Source organism: Macaca mulatta, chromosome 12 (assembly GCF_049350105.2).
Source record: "Macaca mulatta isolate MMU2019108-1 chromosome 12, T2T-MMU8v2.0, whole genome shotgun sequence".
Taxonomy (NCBI): domain Eukaryota; kingdom Metazoa; phylum Chordata; class Mammalia; order Primates; family Cercopithecidae; genus Macaca; species Macaca mulatta.
This window is the reverse complement of record NC_133417.1, coordinates 144,448,656-144,465,696: the sequence shown is the minus strand read 5'-3', so window position 1 is coordinate 144,465,696 and position 17,041 is coordinate 144,448,656. Positions and strand designations below refer to the sequence as shown.

General features: G+C 49.5%; 1 protein-coding gene across 29 annotated transcripts in view; it reads left to right on the top strand.

The window, feature by feature from the left end:
• The window catches only part of HDAC4 (histone deacetylase 4), a 352,953-nt gene that overhangs the window by 183,500 nt on the left and 152,412 nt on the right, over positions 1 to 17,041 (top strand). For 7 of the 29 annotated variants that reach the window (XM_077956672.1, XM_028831298.2, XM_028831299.2 and 4 more), the window contains one exon: positions 494 to 738. The exons of the other annotated variants lie outside the window; for them this stretch is intronic. In XM_077956672.1, the coding sequence (XP_077812798.1) occupies positions 609 to 738 (130 nt within the window). In that variant the 5' untranslated portion in view covers positions 494 to 608. The remainder of the gene's footprint in view (positions 1 to 493; positions 739 to 17,041) is intronic. 29 annotated transcript variants of the gene reach the window in all.

Here is a 17,041-nt window from a genome sequence, read left to right as displayed (position 1 = left end):
GCCCCACGCGTGGCCTGGCAGCCAGCACTGGCAGCTGCCCATTAAAGTGTGTGCAGAGGGAAGGGTCCCAGTCAAGTTTGAAAATGTTCTAAAAACTTGGTAAATCTAAAAGTTTGTTGGATTGTACATTTGAGAAGGGTGGAGTGTAAAATATACCTCCTTAAAGCTATCAACATGTGTGCTGAGCCTGGCCACTGCTCACAGCGCCAGCATTGCCACACGTGGCAAGCCACAGGTGTCACCCACGTGGCTGTTGCAGGTGCCTCCTCACCTGGCCCCAATTCTGTCCTTGCCCCTCTAGTCTGATCTCGGCCAAGGAGCCAGAGTGTGGTTGACAGAATAATGGAACCCCCGAAATGTCCCTCAGCTGATCCTCAGACCCTGTGACTGGGTAACCTTATGCCGCCAAAGGAGCTCTGCAGATGGGGCTGTTACGAACCTGGAGATGAGGAGGTTATCCTGGATGATTGGGGTGGGCCCTTTGTCTTCACAGGGGTTCTTTAAAGAAGAAATCAAGAGGATTGGAGGCAGAGGAGGCATGCAGACAGAGCAGAGACGGCCACGCAGGTGCTGGCGTTGAGGAGAGAAGGGACCAGGAGCCAGGGGACATGGCAGCCTCCAGAAGCTGGAGAAGGCCAGGAGCAGATTCTGCCCTGGAGCCTGCAGAAGAAGCGCAGCCCTGCCGGCTTTCTGACTTTAGCTCCGTAAACCCCATGTCAGACTCTGGCCTCTGGAACTGTAAGATAATAGACATATGTTGTTTCAAGCCACTGAGTTTATACTAGTGTGTCACATGCATCAAACACAAGAAGCTAACACCCAGAGTGAGCCTGTCAACTTTACGTCAGCCAGACCCAGCTTTTCACTCCCATCCATGTGACCTAGGCGGGTTTCTCTACCTCCATGCCTCAGTTTTCCACATCTGTGAAATGGGGACTAGCAGGCAGTTAGGCACATGCTTTGCATAGCGTTCTGCTTTCTTGTGGGTCCCCCTCATCCAGCTGTGCACTCATGGAGGGCAGGCCCTGCCCCGTGCACCGCAAGCGCTCCGGGGAGCTGGAGGTGAAGGCTCACTCTGTCCCTGTCAGGCAGTGTGTGTTCCGTGCTTGTATTTCAGTGTGCGCTGAGTGTGGGCTGTCCTTTGCTTCTCCCCTTGGTTTTTCTCCTGGGAACCCTGATGTTCCGTGCTTGTATTTCAGTGTGCGCTGAGTGTGGGCTGTCCTTTGCTTCTCCCCTTGGTTGTTCTCCTGGGAACCCTGATGCTGGGTTTTCCAGCGTAAGCACATCGGGAGTTTTGTTGCTGGAGTTGGGTAATGGCTCCGGCCACTCTGTGAACTGGAAAAACACATAGCTGCAGATACAGGCTTTTGGGGATAGACAATAGATGGACCTCCAGAACCCGAGTGAATTCCAGAGGCAGTAGCAGCAGTAGCAGGCTTGTCTGTGAATGGGTAGGGTCCAGACGTTTCTTCTGGAGAGCTCGATCCTCCAGTGAGTGGTTGCACTGGAGTAGCAGTCTTCAGCGAGCAGGGAATGAGGGGCGCCGGCACCGCTGAGTTGTGCTGTTGGGTTTAAGGAAACCTGAGGGCCGTTGCTGAGTGCGTTCTCTCTTTCAGCATCCGCCACGGCTGACTCTTCAGCATTCCCGCTGGCCACCCAGCATCTGCCCTTGTGGCTGTGGCCCCGCCCGCCCCTCCCTGGCCCCTACTTTGCTGTTATGGGACTGGCGAGCTCTTGTCCTCCCGCCAGCGTCATGGCTGTCTCATAATCTGGGGACAGCTCTTGGTACTGGAGGGACCAGAGAGAGCAACCCAGATGCCACACCTCCTCCAGCTTTGCGTGTTCCTGGGGCGATTGCAGGGAGGGGCAGACAGTAAAGAAGTGAACAAGTCAACAGGCTGGAACCCACATGGGTACAGAGGCTAGAGGAGGCCTTTGTTTCAGTCTGCTTTTCTGTTTTTCAGATTAGAGTCTTTCCCAAATGTTTGGTCATCCTGGCTGGCCAGCATCTAAGAGTGAGTCTCTAACAAGCTGGGCGGGGCATGTTGACTGCTTATCTTACTGGCCAGGTGGCAGGCAGGGACCTGATCACTTCCTGGTGGTCTTGGATGCCACTGCCTGTTGTCCTGTTCTCTTAGCCCAGAGAGGACCCTCTCAGCTCCTTCCTGGAGTCCAGGCCTGGCTCCCACAGCCTCGCCCCTTGGCATGTCAGCTCTCACTGCCCCTGTTTACTGCCCATGCTGGCACTCCTGCCCTCAGCCTGATGGCACCAAGCCTGGGAATTCTGGGGGAATGGGATTGGTCCCTCCATGGGGTGCTGAAGGGATGATGGGTCCATGCTCTTTGCAGATCAGCCTTCCCCAGGCTGTTTGGCCTTCACACCAGCCTGGCTTCAGCAATCTGGTCAGCCAGCCCCCGACTGGCTTCCAGAATTCTATGGCTGCTGTCTGCTTGTCGGACCTGTGTTTTTGGAGAGATTTATATCTTTTTTCCTTTTTTTTTGACTGCTTTTAGAAAGGGGTTGAGGGAGTAGGGTCAGTGCCCTCGCCTGTGTTCTTTACAGGAAGCAATTCTTTAAATGTCGAGAGGGAAAAGCCCCCCGCCCGCCCAGCTCAGCCAGGAGGCCGTGGGTAGAAAGACCCTTTCAACCAAGTCTCACAATTAAGGTTAGAGATGATTTTGGCTCCTAAGAATACTCTTAGAAATCTAAAGCATCCCAGTTCACATCACTTTTATCTGTTTCTATGTAAAAATACTTATCATTGGATTTGCAGATTAAAATTTTAGTGAGACGAAGCATCATTTTCCCAACCTTCCCATCAGTCATGTTAAAGCAAAGTCTTTAAGAGCATTTTTCATACTTAAGGGATATTTTCTAAAAAGTGACCCTGTGCTTTTGATGAGATGGCTAAGGAGAATGGAACCCTTTGCACCTTCACGCTGAAGTCTCGATTCCGCGTCTGCAGAGCGTGAGACTGCCCTCGAGGAAGCCCCTCGGTGACGCGGCGTGCCGCTGCCTCTGGTTTGTTTGGTTTTGTTTTCTTCGGGGCTTATTTTTGAAAGCAATGGCATGATCAGTGATAGCAGTCCTTGAAGACATTTTAAGATGCTGGATTCTGGGGAATGTTCTATGGCTGAAGAATGTCTGACAGCTCAGTGAAAGCAAAGTGGAAAAGTCACTGCCTGGGATTTAAAGCTGTGTCTGCAGCTTCAGCTTTTGAATCACTGGGTTTAGAAACCACAGCCCTTGCTTCAGACAAAGTCCCAAGAATTGGAGTCTGGTGTTGGCTGGCAACCATATCATTCACGTTAAGCCAAGTGAGGTGAGAAACTGATGGAATGGAAATTTCAAATGCAGATTCCTTTGATGTTTCTTTTATCTCAAGATAAAACTCAGTGCTGTGGATTTCTTCATCCTCATATGACTAAGCCGAGTCAAGCTGCGTGCAGGGGCCTGGACCAACCTGAGGACCATCACCATTAGCAACCAGGACTTTCAGCCCCCAGGAGAAGCATGGGGCAGGGCTCTCGGGAAGGGCAAAGCCTAATTCTTTCCAGCATTCCAGAAGCTGACTTTTATACTGCTTAGTGATTTTGTAGTGTGAGGGCAATAATTCTGTTTATACTATTTAAAAAAACAGAATGAAAGAAATAATATATTTCTCTGTCAGACATTTTTATTTAAATTTTGAATAGGTCCGTTTAAAATGGAATGTAAGTGAATCTTTTTGTGAGAAAGTGATTTTAGATGCGTAAAAGCTAGGTGATTTTACCACGCAGTCATGATCCTGATTTGCAGGTATTGTAACATTTAAGATTGCTTCATCCAGCTTTCACATACTGTCCAATAAAGCAGGACAGGCCAACGTCCACCTTCTTTTAGGATGGCGTGTGTAAAGGACCCTCGGTGTTTGTGGAATGTGTTTTCTGTGATCAGGTTCATGCCACAAATCCTCTTTAAGAGCAGGCCGGCGAAGGAATAGTGCCTTTTCGTGCTTGTCTCTGGAAGGTGCCCCAGGAGCTGGTTGGTTTTCACTGGAGGGGGTTCTGGTCTCATTCGCGTTCCAAGCGCACATCCCAAGTGGGTCATTGTATAAATGTTCTTATCCCACCTGTTGAGTGTCCTCTGTCACCAGGAATTGGATGGTAGGATTTTGTGCTGTCACTCTGTCCCCTAAACTGGTGTTTCCTCCTTTATTATGATAATATAAAGGGGACCTTGTATCACAAACGAATCACTTTTGGTGGAAGAGGGGCAGGACATTTCCCTGTACTGGTTTAAGCAGGGCCAGGCTCCTCCAAGGGAGCCCCAAGCCCTTGTGCTCACAGGCCAGGTAATAAATGCACGTATTTGTAGTAAAGCCATTCACCACTCCCCAAAATGTAACATTGAGAATAGGGTTTATCACTGAGTTACTTTCTTTAAAAAACTAGCTTTGCCGTGTAAGTATGCTTCCTCAATCAGCATACGGTTTGGATTTGCTTTTCCAAGCTTTTAAAAATCGAAATCATACTGACATGGTTTTCTGCAGCTTACTTTTTTGTTTGTTTGTTTTAACTCAGCGTTGTTTCTAAGATTCATTTACGTCATTCCACATGGCTGGGATTCGTTCACTTTCACTGCCGGATACAATCCCACACTCTCAATATTCCACCGTTTATCTGTTGCTCTGTTGATACTTGGGCCGTTTGTAGTTAACGCTGCTATAATGAATATCCTTGTACCATTCTCCTTGTGTAGACGTGCAGGAATTTTTCAAGGGTGGCTGTACCAAGGAGAGGGCTTGTTGCTGGGTCCTGAAAGCGAGATTCGGCTGTCTATGAGAAAGCCCACTGTTCTAGAAGGCTCCTCTCATTCATGCTGCTGCTCCCACGCCCCCGCTCCCTGCCTCTCCACCCGCAGTTGGGTTGGTGGGTGTAAAGTGGGGTCTCCGGGGGTCTGATTTGCCTTTCCGGGCTCACTAACATGGTCCAGCATTCGATCCTTTGTTTCCCGTGCCACCAGGGTCTTCTGTGAAAAGCCCATTCATACCTTCTGCAGTTCTTTAGAATCCTCTCCTTCTGGCGGCTTTATGGGAGTTACTTACATGTTACGGATACGGGTCCTTTGTCAGTTGATGTGTTAAAGCAGCTGCTCTGAGATTCAGTCTTCCACTTTTTAAGGCTGTCTAAGGAGCAGAAAATTTTAATCTAAATGTAGTCAGAGGTAACAACGTCGTATTTTGTCATAAGATGCACTTTTCACATCTTGAGTTTTCTGTTCCAAGGATGTTTTCCAATAGTGTCTGCTAAAAGTTTCAAGATTCTGCTTATCACATTTGAGTCTTAATCCACGTGGAATCCGTTGTGGCCTGTGGTGTGAATAGGGACGAATCCCATCTTTTTTTTCCCCGTAGAATAGTAGGATAAGCGTTTGTCCCAGCTGCATTTGCAGAACACCCTGTTTTTCCACAGTAATCTGCAGAGGACCTGCCTCTACCCTCTTTGGGACCACCTCAGCTGCTTCTCAGTCCTTCTTCCATGTAGTTTTATGACCAGCTTTGAAGATCATGAACTACCTTGCATTGGACCTGTAGCTCAGTTTGGAGAGAATCAGTATCTTCAGAATAGTAATCTTCCTGTCTTTGAATACGACTATCTTGCCATTTATTTAGACCATTTAAAAATGTCTTTCAGGGCCAGGCACAGCGGCTCACACCTCTGATCCTAGCACTTTGGGAGGCTGGGGCGAGCGAGTTGCTCGAGCTCAGGAGTTCAAGACCAGTCTGAGCAATGTGGCAAAACCCCATCTTTAAAAAATAATAGGGGCCGGGCGCGGTGGCTCACACCTGTAATCCCAGCACTTTGGGAGGCCAAGGCGGGCAGATCACGAGGTCAGGAGATCGAGACCACGGTGGAACCCCGTCTCTACTAAAAATACAAAAAATTAGCCGGGCGTGGTGGCGGGTACCTGTAGTCCCAGCTACTCAGGAAGCTGAGGCAGGAGAATGGCATGGACCCAGGAGGCAGAGCTTGCAGTGAGCCGAGATTGTGCCACTGCACTCCAGCCTGGGCGACAGAGCGAGACTCCGTCTCTAAATAAATAAATAAATAAACAAACAAACAAACGCAAACTAGCCATGCGTGGTGGTGCACCTCTGTAGTCCCAGCTACTTGAGGGGCTAAAGTGGGAGGATGGCGCAGGAGGTGGAGACTGCGATGAGCCATGATCGAGCCACTGCACTCCAGCCTGGGTGCCAGAGTGAGAACCTGTCTCAAACAAAGAAAAAAAGTCTTTCAATATATTTTATAACTTTTATCCATAAAGGTCTTTCTCGTTTTTTGTCAGATTTACTTCTAGGTGCCTTGCCTTTTTTTTCTTTTTTAATATTAGGTTTTCTGCTTGTTGCAGTATATTGAAGTGGAATTGGATTTTTGTGTTGATCTTACCTAACACGGTATTACATTTCCTCATTAGCTCTGTTAACTTCCCTGTCATTCTCTTTGCAGGTGGTGGGGGTGGGAGGAGCTCTGTATCAGCAGTCTCAGAGTCTGGATCAGGAGTTGCGTTCCCTTCCTTTGTGCCTGTATCATTACATCAGCTTTTTCAAGATTCACCATTAAATGCAGTGTTTGCTGGGGCCTTTTAATGGATACTCTTTTCTGGTTAAAGAAGTGCTCTTTTATTTCTAGTTTGTTAACAGCTTTTATAATGAATAGTTGGATTTTATCATATACTTATTTTCATTCTGAAGATGATCATAATTAACAGTAAGTTGGATTTATAGGTGGTTTGTACATAGGTTGCTTTTCTTATGTTTTCTTGCTTTTCTTTTGTTAAAACACCACGTGTATTGGTCTGCTGTCTTTTGTATAGACTATTAGATTAAGCTTGCTTATAGTTTACTTGGGACTTTTGTGACTTTATTTATATATAAAAAATATATAATAATCATATATTTATATATTATATAATTATGCTATATAATTATAATTATATATTAATTATATAATATATGTATCTTATATATTATATATTATATAATACATTATGTATTATATATTATATGTTATATAATACATTATGTATTATATATTATATATAATTCTATATAATATATAATATATTATAAATTATATTTATATAATATATAACATATATAAATTATATATAATAACATATATAATATATAAATTTTATATAAAAATTGTATATAAAATTTTTATATAATATTTAATATAATAATATATAATATATATAATTATATATACAATATATAATAATTATATATGCCTCACAGGCTGGTCTCAAACTCCTGGGCTCAAATGGTCCACTTCCTTCAGCCTCCCAAAGTGTGGGATTGCAGGCATGAGCCACTCGGTGTGACCAACAGCCATATTAGTTATCCAACAAATTCATTCTTTCTTCTCCTTAAAATTCTTTCGGATGGATCCCACCCCAATCTGACCGCTGCTTTGGAGGTGATGCGCTTTATTCCTGGCAGTTAAGGTGAAACGTTACTGTATGAGCTTAAAATGTCTAAAGTTCCCATTTTATGTCCCTGACGTCTGCAACGCGTGGGTTACAGACACTTTAACACTGAGCGCCCCTTCCCCACTCACCTCTTGCTGTTCTCCACTATTTAAATTGTCCTTTGCTTCAACCCCACAAGTTAGGTGATCTTCTTCCTTCTTCCTTCTTTCTTCTCCCTCCCTCCTAGTCCTCCCCTCTTCCTCCCCCTCCTCTTCTTTCTTCTTTCTTCTTCTTCCTGTGTTGTTCAGATGAAGTCTGTTTAGATTTCTTTCCGTAGTCCCCAGTTCCTTGCTCACCTTTTCTTCCTCCCCTTTTTTCTGCCCACCTCCATGTTGTTGATCCTCCCCTGAAGGCTTCCTGGTGAGTTTTTTAAACTTTCTTAGTTTTCAGTCTGGTATATGTTTATATCCTGTGCTTTCTTGCAGAATAGCTTCCCTGTGAACTCGATACTAGCTTGACAGTGGCTTTCTCTTAGTTCTCAGAGGCTCACTGGCCCTGGCTTCTGTGACTGCATTTCCTTTGTTGGATAATGTTGCCCATATTGCAGGGGCTTCTGAACTCTGTCTCGTCAGTCTGCCATTTCACTTTGAAGTTGTCTTGATTCCATTTTGCTTTTTCATGCATGGTTGTGCTTTCTGTGTCTGTAAATGCATGTCTCCCACCAGTTCTGGAAAATTCTCAGCCATCTATCTTCAAATATTGCCTTTCCAGAGTTCTGACAGTACGTAGAGGTTTGCAGCTCAGAGCACCCACTCTGGAACCTGAGTCTCTGGCCTAAATGCAGGACTTGCCACCTGCCACCCATGTGGGGTAGGGAGACCAGGCAGGAAGGATGAGTGCTTGTAGGAATTCAGTGCTGAGGGGCAGAGGCGGCTGGGGAACAGGGGAAGGTCGGGGAAGGCCCTTGCAGTCAGCTTTGATGACAGGTGAGGTAGGGAGGAGCACGGGCACCGTCCCTGTGACATTGAGTTAGCTCTTTGACTCAACTAGCAGGGGTTAGCTCTATTGGGGGCAGTGGTGACCCTAAGAGGCTTTGGTGTCTGAAAACGGAAGGTGGCTTCAGAGGCCCGTGTTCGGTCTCAGCACTTGCCCTGATAGGAGCTCTAGAGTACAGACTTGGGGTGCCCTCTGTCCTGGAGGGTTGGATGCAGGGTTGAAAGCTAACCCATTCCCACGGTCTGGCTGTTGAAGGGTGAGAAACGGCAGACTCTCCATGCCAGGCCCGGGACGCCTGGTCCATCCCTAAGCCCTTCCTGAGCACACATCAGTGGGGCAGCCCTCCATGGGCCCTCTCTTTCCTGAAAGCAGGGGTTCTTGGGTCCGCGTGGGAGTTGGCAGTGCAGATGGCAGACTGTAAGGGCCGGTTTCATTGGACATGATCCGAATCAGAGACCTCTGCTCATTTCCCTGGAGCCCATCGCAGCCTGCCTGCCAGGTACCTGCTGTTCCTGACATTCTGCCTGGGAAATCGTGTCTGTGTTCCAGAACACTCTGCAGTACAGACACCTACCCCATGGAGCCCGGTGTGTTCAGGCTGCCTTTTCTAATAAAGCCCAGGCCGAATCACTGCTGCCTGACCTGTGGGGGCCATGGCCCGGGCACAGGGGCCGCTGCATCGCGGTCAGCATTGTGGTCAGCTGTCTCTCTGCAGTCACTACACCTGCACAGCATGGGGACGCCGGGACACAGGCTGCCAACAGGATGCCCTGCGCAGAGAGGAGCTCGCAGGTTCACAGAAGCCACCGGGATAGATGCTTAGAAATGAGGACTCCTGCTTGACACAGGAATATGCAGTTTACCTAAATCTGCTTCGTTTTTTGAATTGTGTTCCCTTCATTCTCCTACACTACGAAGAGCTTTTTATTTCCCTTGGAAGAGAGAGAGCTCGATGGGTGCATTGGACCCGAACTCCTAACCCGGAGCTGTGGGAAGGGCACTGAGGAAATGAAAGCCAGTGTTTCTTTCTCTCTCTGCACTGGAGAACAAATCAGCTCTCATTTCCTTGGTGCTTTATGAAGCTGGAGTGTTTCTGAGTCCTATTCGAATCCCTTGAAGCTGATCATTCCATTTTAGTGTCATGTCTGTGTTAGTACCTCGCAGTCCCTCATCTCTACTGCTTTGCGTACAGGTTTTGCAGAATGCGGAAGCCCCGGCCAGGGCTGGGGGTGAGGGATGGGGGCTGCAGTGAAGTCTTTCTCTACTGGACTATGGGGCAGGGATGGGCAACTGTCTGTGGTCGCCTTGGCAGTCACCACACCCTCCGTTTACAGAAGACAGTCAGTCCGCGGACGTTCAGCTCATGCGTGTTTGTAGAACCCAAGTCTGCTTCAGTTACAGCGGTTCACTTAGAGACCACAGGACTCGTGCTGGTTAGTGATCGTGGAGGGAGGGAAAGGCAGGTCCTTTGGTTTCCTTCTTATATCCTGAAAGTGTAATTTTTGTGTTTTCCAATGAGCCTTCTTGGCTTCTAGTTAGAGTGAAAAATGGAATTTTCTAAATCTGAGCACGGTCAAACGTGTTTCTATCCTTGACTCGTGTGTGAAGCTGACATTGATTTTGCTAGAATAATTCTGTTATTAAAAGGGGACAGGGAGGATTCTTCCCAGGTGCACCTGTGTCCACCTTGTCTGTGCCGGGAGGGCGCCCACTTGCTTGGGGGTTTGGAGTCTCCAGGGCTGGGCGTCCACACTGGACTTGCTGAGCTCTTCCCCTTGGTGTTCCCGCTCTCGCTGGAACAGTGGACAGGTCAGGCCCTTGGCCTTCTTGTGGTAGCTTCTGCCTGCCACCCTGTGGCACAGGAGCCCTGCAGGGCTGTGTGCCTGTAGGCTGAGGCTCCACTCAGTGCTGCCAGCATCCAGGAGTCTGGGCTTGCTGCCTGGGCTGTGCTGCGCCCCATAACCTACATCCGGGTACGGCGATCAGTCGGCTCCAGCTCGGGCGGCGTGGACGGGCCCTTCCTTTCTTGTCAATTCTCTTTGCTTTCCTGGTGCTCAACTAATAGGACATGCCAAAACCTGCAGCCCTGCGCCCTCCTGGACACACTCGTGGGCATCCTGATCACTGGGTTTGTCATCCTGGGTGATGGAAATCTTTCTCTGGGCCTGCTGTTTTGTCCCAGAAGTGTGTGGAGCTCATGAGGCCAGGGGGTACAGCTCCACCGAGGAAGCCTTGCCCTGTCTCTCCTGGACGGTGATTCTCCACGTTGCATGGCCCTGTCACCGCCACTCCCACGCTGACAGTGCGTCCTGCTCCCGTGATGAAGGCCAAGCCACACCCATGCCAGCCCTTCTCCCAGAGCTCCTGTTGCCCTGCAACAAGCAGGCATCCTGCCGTCGCCCTGACAGATGGAGACCAGGGTACCTTCCCCAGAGTCACCCTGCTGGGTCTGAACTCACACCTCACCCAAGTCTACGCCCCGTCCACTGCCCCGCTCTGCCTGTCTCCAGGTGTTACCTGTATCTTCTCCTCATGTCTGAAGTCCACCCTGGAAATTTGGAGCGACCAGGTCTTTCTATCTGAGTGTCCTGTGAGGCAACCTAAAAGGAGATTCTGGGTGGAGATGACTCAGATGAGGCTTTCCTTGCAAATACCATCCTACTGTCTGGTGTTGGAGACTGCAGAGCTTCCCGATGTAGTAGTCCTCGTCTTACGCCAGTGTCCCCTCAGGCTGGTTCCAAGGTTGGTGGATGAGGTGAGGGCATGGGGACAGCCAGCCCTCCAGCAGCCTTCTCCATCGGAATGTTCTTGGGTCCAGCAGACCTGGAGAAGCCCTGGGATGCTGGAGATGCCTGCAGGGGGGTGGAGGCTGGGGGAAGATCCTGCCAACTGCAGGGACCACCCTTCTCCATGGCATAGATTTGGGCTGAGTTCATTCCTTATTATGCATGCCTCTACTTAGACTTTTTCTGCCAGTAAGAAAGCAGTTTGAAAACGTAGATTGGGAAGGTGCTTTGAGTTTGGTAGAAGTGAAAGCTGATTTACGTAAAAACAAAAAAGAGACAGTGGAGTAAAATGCACACCTGGTATTAATTGTAGCTTTTTATTTTTAGCAGCGAAAATACTGTTTCAGGAACGTGTCGTTTCCTTCTCTGTGCTCAGCAGGCTGGGCTTGGCCGGGCTTCCCCTCTCGTCACCTGTTTTCCTGGTGCTGTTGGGAAGGGAGGTGGGGCCTGGCCATGCCCCTGGGGCTGTGTCTCAGCCTTGAGCAGCTTTGCGGGAGCAGATCCTCGGTTGCTGCCACAGCCCCAGGAGCTTTTTAGGAAGAAGTGACTTTATTCACGGAGAGCTTTGGGCTGTAGGCTCTCAGTGAGTAGTAATTACGGGGAGGCCTGGCCTTTGGTCAGGAATGAAACCAAAGCCCAAGCCACACAGAAACGGCCGAGGGGTCGGGCAGGCGCCCTGGTGCTGGCTTTGGAAGACCATCAGCTCCAGAGCAGCAGTTCTCAGGCCTCGGGGGTGCCTGGGTCTCTACAGCAGGATAGGACCCAGGTCCTCTCATTGCTCCCGAATCCCTGTGTTGCTGACCACACCCAGCCTGAGGAACCCCCCTGGGTGACCTGTGAGCTCCCCACAACACTCCTTCAGCCCCTGATGTTTCCTGCAAGACCAGCCTCCTCTCACTGCTCAGCCTCAAGTTAGGATGCCAGGGTTCTGGTTTGCTGTTCATTGATGTGTGGCCCTGGGCAAGTCACTTAAACCGTCTGTACATCAGCTGCCCACACCTGTCAAGCGGGGTGTCCCTTAAATGAATTAATACGTCAGCACTGAAGGCCGTGGGCCAGAGTTCACCCCAGGCCCTGTGATTCCCTGGTAGTGAAGAGGACAAGGAAGCAGGGGAAGTTTCCCGCGTGGGCCCTCTCCCGCCTCCTGCTCGAGCGAGCAGTGTCCTCTGCTGCAGTTCTCAGAGAGCCTGAGGAGCTTCACCTCCCTTCTTTTCTAGAAGACTAAAGCGTGGCGCCGTGCAGGCCTGGCCATGTGCTGCAGCTGCCTTCATTCTAGAACTCTGCACCGGGAATGCAGCTCCGAGCACGGGGTAGAACGCAATCTGCCCGTGACGCATCTCTCTCCCGCCCAGCTCTGCACTGAGAAAGGCTCCTCTGTGCACATCCAGGAATGCCGCTGTGTCTTCTGTCTGTATTTATTTCTTTACATTTTGATTTCAATGGAAAGCAAAATACAAAACACCCTCTTCTTGCACCATAATATTTTTTATTTTTATTTTTCAAGCATAATTTAATTTATAGTGAATTGTTAACATAAGCTTTTGTCTTTGGCATTGCATATATACACCTAAATGAGATAAACAGAAGTGGCATATAAAAACTCACCCACATATGAAGCCCCAAAGTAGGGCCACTTAAGTTATCTATGTTATCTGCAGAATATTTTAAATCTTTACCTGAAAGAAAACTTCTACCTTCGCTACCTCGTCTCTACTTTGCATGCGTGCCCCTCCCCACCATGGTAAATAGAACAGTTGTAATTCAGTTAAGAACACTCTGGGGGAAAATGACATCGCATGTAAGTCAGTGTTTGGAATGGGCGTCGATTATGATGGTTCGGGCCTTTGAATATCAGTTTCAGCGTGAGGTGCTCTCCATAGCTCCAAGGAGGGATGGCAGGTCAAACACACGTGTCCATCCCTCAGAAAATTCACAAAAACGCCAGTAAAGATCGATAGTTTGTAAGTCCCAATCCAATAACAGCGCTTACCCCAATCTCCAGACTGTGGTCTCTAAGACTGTTTCCCACAAAAGGGACCTACACAGGGGTCAAGAAATGTACAGGAAGAGGACCGGGCACGATGGCTCATGCCTGTAATCCCAACACTTTGGGAGGCCGAGGCGGGCAGATCACAAAGTCAGGAGATCGAGACCATTCTGGCCAACACGGTGAAACCCCGTCTTTACTAAAAAAAAAAAATACAAAAAAAATTAGCCGGGCGTGGTGGCAGGCGCCTGTAGTCCCAGCTACTCAGGAGGCTGAGGCAGGAGAATGGCGTGAACCCTCGAGGCGGAGCTTGCAGTGAGCCGAGACCGCGCCACTGCACTCCAGCCTGGGGGACAGAGCAAGACTCTGTCTCAAAAAAAAAAAGAAGAAGAAGAAGAAATGTACAGAAAGAGCCCAAAGCATCTCATAGCGGAGCCGGGCACTCCTCTCGGAGAGCACTCGCAGAGTCTGGAGGACCGCCCGGGCCAACCACGGGGCTCCTGCTCATCACGGACAGGACCGTAAGCATTCGTAAACAGTGACTGGAAAAACACAGCTTCCTCACTGCTCACGTTTGGAGGATGCCGCGAGACCCACTCACGATTTTCGGACATGGGCAAATTGAGGAAGAGAATCAAGCATGACCCTGCCTTTCTCATAAGCACCGTTTATGAGAGTAACAAGGTAGTTGATTTTGGATTCCTTCCCGTTATAGAAATGGTCCTGCTAACACATGGAGAGGGGCTGATGGGATTCGAAGAGCTCTGTTTTTAACCCTGATGAGAGGATCCAGGCAGTGATCATTTCGAGCCTTCGCAACACAAAAAAGCCACCCAGAGACCAGGGACTCGCCTTAGGTCTTGCTGGGAAATCTGAGCTGCCTCTGACCAGGCCTCCCAGTGAGCGCCCAGCTTTCAGAAGAGCGGGGGACAGAGCCTTGCTCATGCACACCAGGGTGTAATCAGCAAAGTGCAGATGGCCCAATGTCTTCGGCTAATAAATTATCGGGGGGGAGGGGGGGCGGCAGGAAGCAGGAGGTTGGGGGAAGGGCTCTTAAAAGATACGTTAGCTAATTACAGTGTATTTGGATCTTGATTTGAACAAAATATTAAAAAATGTTTATGAAACTATGGGAACACTTTCTGGCTACTTCATAATATTATAGAATTGTCCGTTTATTTGGATGTGTTGATGGCATTTGATTCGGAAGTCTTCCTGGATAAGATGCTGTGGTGACTGGAGCCTGCTTCCCTGTAATCTAGAAGGTGGGGAAGTGGTGGGTGAGCAGAGGACCTGAGATCGACTTGATTACGCTATTCTTCATGCTTTTGTGTATTTTCGGAATTTCTCATGAAAGATAAAAATATATATTCCAGAGAAAGGTCATAAGCTCACAAAGATGGGGAGAACAGAAGAGAGGCGATATGAATGAGAGTCTGGCAACTGACAGCAGGTGACAGAGTCACGGTGATTCAGCAGACCCAAAAAACAGATCTCAGCCAACCACGAGGAGCGCTGAGAACTCACCAGATGGAAGCTGCACTGCCACAAAGGGGTGCTCTCCAGCGACTGTGACCCTGACGGTCCCTGCGTGGGGACATGAGCAAGCTGAGGATGTGGGTACTGTAGCAAGAACGGGGGGCTAGTCACTATGTCCACAGCAGACACTGATTAGCGGGTCCCTCCCTCGGTACACTGAAAGCCCAGCCCTCACCCTCCAGTCCCAGGATGGAAAGGCGCCTCTGGTGGACAGGAGGCCAGCCCTAGGGGAAGATTCTCTAGGCACTAAGCCAGGGGGTTCCTGATGATGCCACCTTCAGTCACCCTCCGTGAAGCCTGGCATTGAGAACCACACTGTGCCCACAGCTGACAGGTGGTTTTTGTGCCTCCACTCACACTCAGCAACACATAACCAGGGGCGACCAGAGGCACCTGAGGGGAGGCTTCTGCAGGGACAGTGGAGAGCAAACAGAGACTCCGCAGGGAAAAGAAAACTTGTCACCAGGCTTGGTGGCTCAGACCTTCCCAGCACTTTGGGAGGCCACAGCCGGAGGATCACCTGAGGTCGGGAGTTTGAGACCAGCCAGGCCAACAGGGAGGGAAGAGAGGGAGGGAGAGAAATTAGCTGGGCACGGTGGCGCACACCTGTAATCCCAGCTACTCAGGAGATGAGGCATGAGAATCATTTGAACCCGGGGGGTGGAGGTTGTATTGAGCCAAGATTACACCGCTGCACTCTAGCCTGGATCACACACACACACACACACACACACACACACACACACACACACGAAAACTTTTAGTAAGGTATCATTACTATCTTCGGAGACTAGATAAGATATTTTATCCAGGAAATACGAACAGGATGACATTTAAAAAAAAGAATATCCAGAGTCCATTGTCCTCTGAAAATGGCTGTTTCATTTGTCAGAAACACAATAGCAGAGATCATGAAACCTCAATTAAAAGGTTAGAATATACATTTAAGGAGATAACATGAAGAAGCGCGTAAGACAAAGACAAGGAAAACAGGGAGCATGGACAAGACCGCGTGTTGTTCCAGGAGATCCCCAACTCAGGGGGTAGAAGTTCCAGAAGGAGCGCATGGGAAAAGGGAACCCTCAGTGAAGTCCTTCAGGGAGGCCCCCCGACGGGAGGACAGGAGCTGCCGTCTCCAGAGGACCAGCCAGGCACCCAGAAGTGGGTGCGAAAGGTCTCAGCAAACCACACGGCTCCAAAATTTCGGAACGCTGGGGACCTGGAGAAGCCCTCCTGATACCCGGAGAGAGACATCGAGTCACACACAAGATCCAGCATCGCGTGGCACCCATGTTCCTGACAATACTGAGACAGAAGACAACAGAGCTGTGCATTCAGAATCCCGAAGGCGAAGGATGGTCTTCTAGCTGGAATTCTATACCCAGCCAAAGTCAGGACTCATGAAGGGGAGAATCGATACGTTTTCAGACGTGCAGAAGTTACTCTTATGCCTCCCTTTTTTAAGACACAGCTGGAGCCTGAGTTCTGCAGAATGAGAAAATAAACCAAGGAAGAAGATGACTGGGACAAAGGAAATGGGAGACTTAAGGTAGGGCAGAGACAGAGGGAATCCCGTGGATGGGTCTGGGCCCATCCAGACCAGCAGCAGTGCACACAGGCGGTGTCTGGACCAGCCTCACCAGACTGCCTGCCTCGCTGCCTAAATCTGAGGACGCAACACCCAGCCCCTAGTCTGTGCCGGACCTCTCTTGACCACGTGGCCCTACTGTCTCCTCCTCGCCCCACTGCCTCGATTCCCCAAGGTCACTCATTGCTCCCGGGGGGTCTTCTGCCCAGCTCACACCTGAGGCCTGGAGGTGGCCACTGTGGAGGGCAGCTCACCCCCCAGACCACACCTTCTGGCACCTGGTTCTGGTCCACATGTCTGCCCTCCCAGACGTTAGACGGGGTGCACTTGGTTTCCTGGGGGTCACCCATGGCTTCACCCCAGAAGGAGCTCTTGCCTCCGTCCCAGAAGCTGACGGCAGACTCGGACTTGAGACTGTCCTGTCCCTGGAACCATCGTCAACCCCTCCTTCCACTGCACTGGTGCTGCTGCCTTCAGTCTTCAGAAAGATGTCATTATCGTAGCAAAGCAAGAGGACACTCAACAAAGTCAGGATGTTGCTCACGGTGGGGGGTGCGTGTGGTTTGAAGGGACGCAGAGGGTGACGTTTGGGCCTTGTCGGAGTGGAGGATGCACCGGTGTTGGTTTCGTTACTGTTCTTTTACTAAACATACTTGTTCTTCAGCATGGATGGCACACTGCACAATAAACAA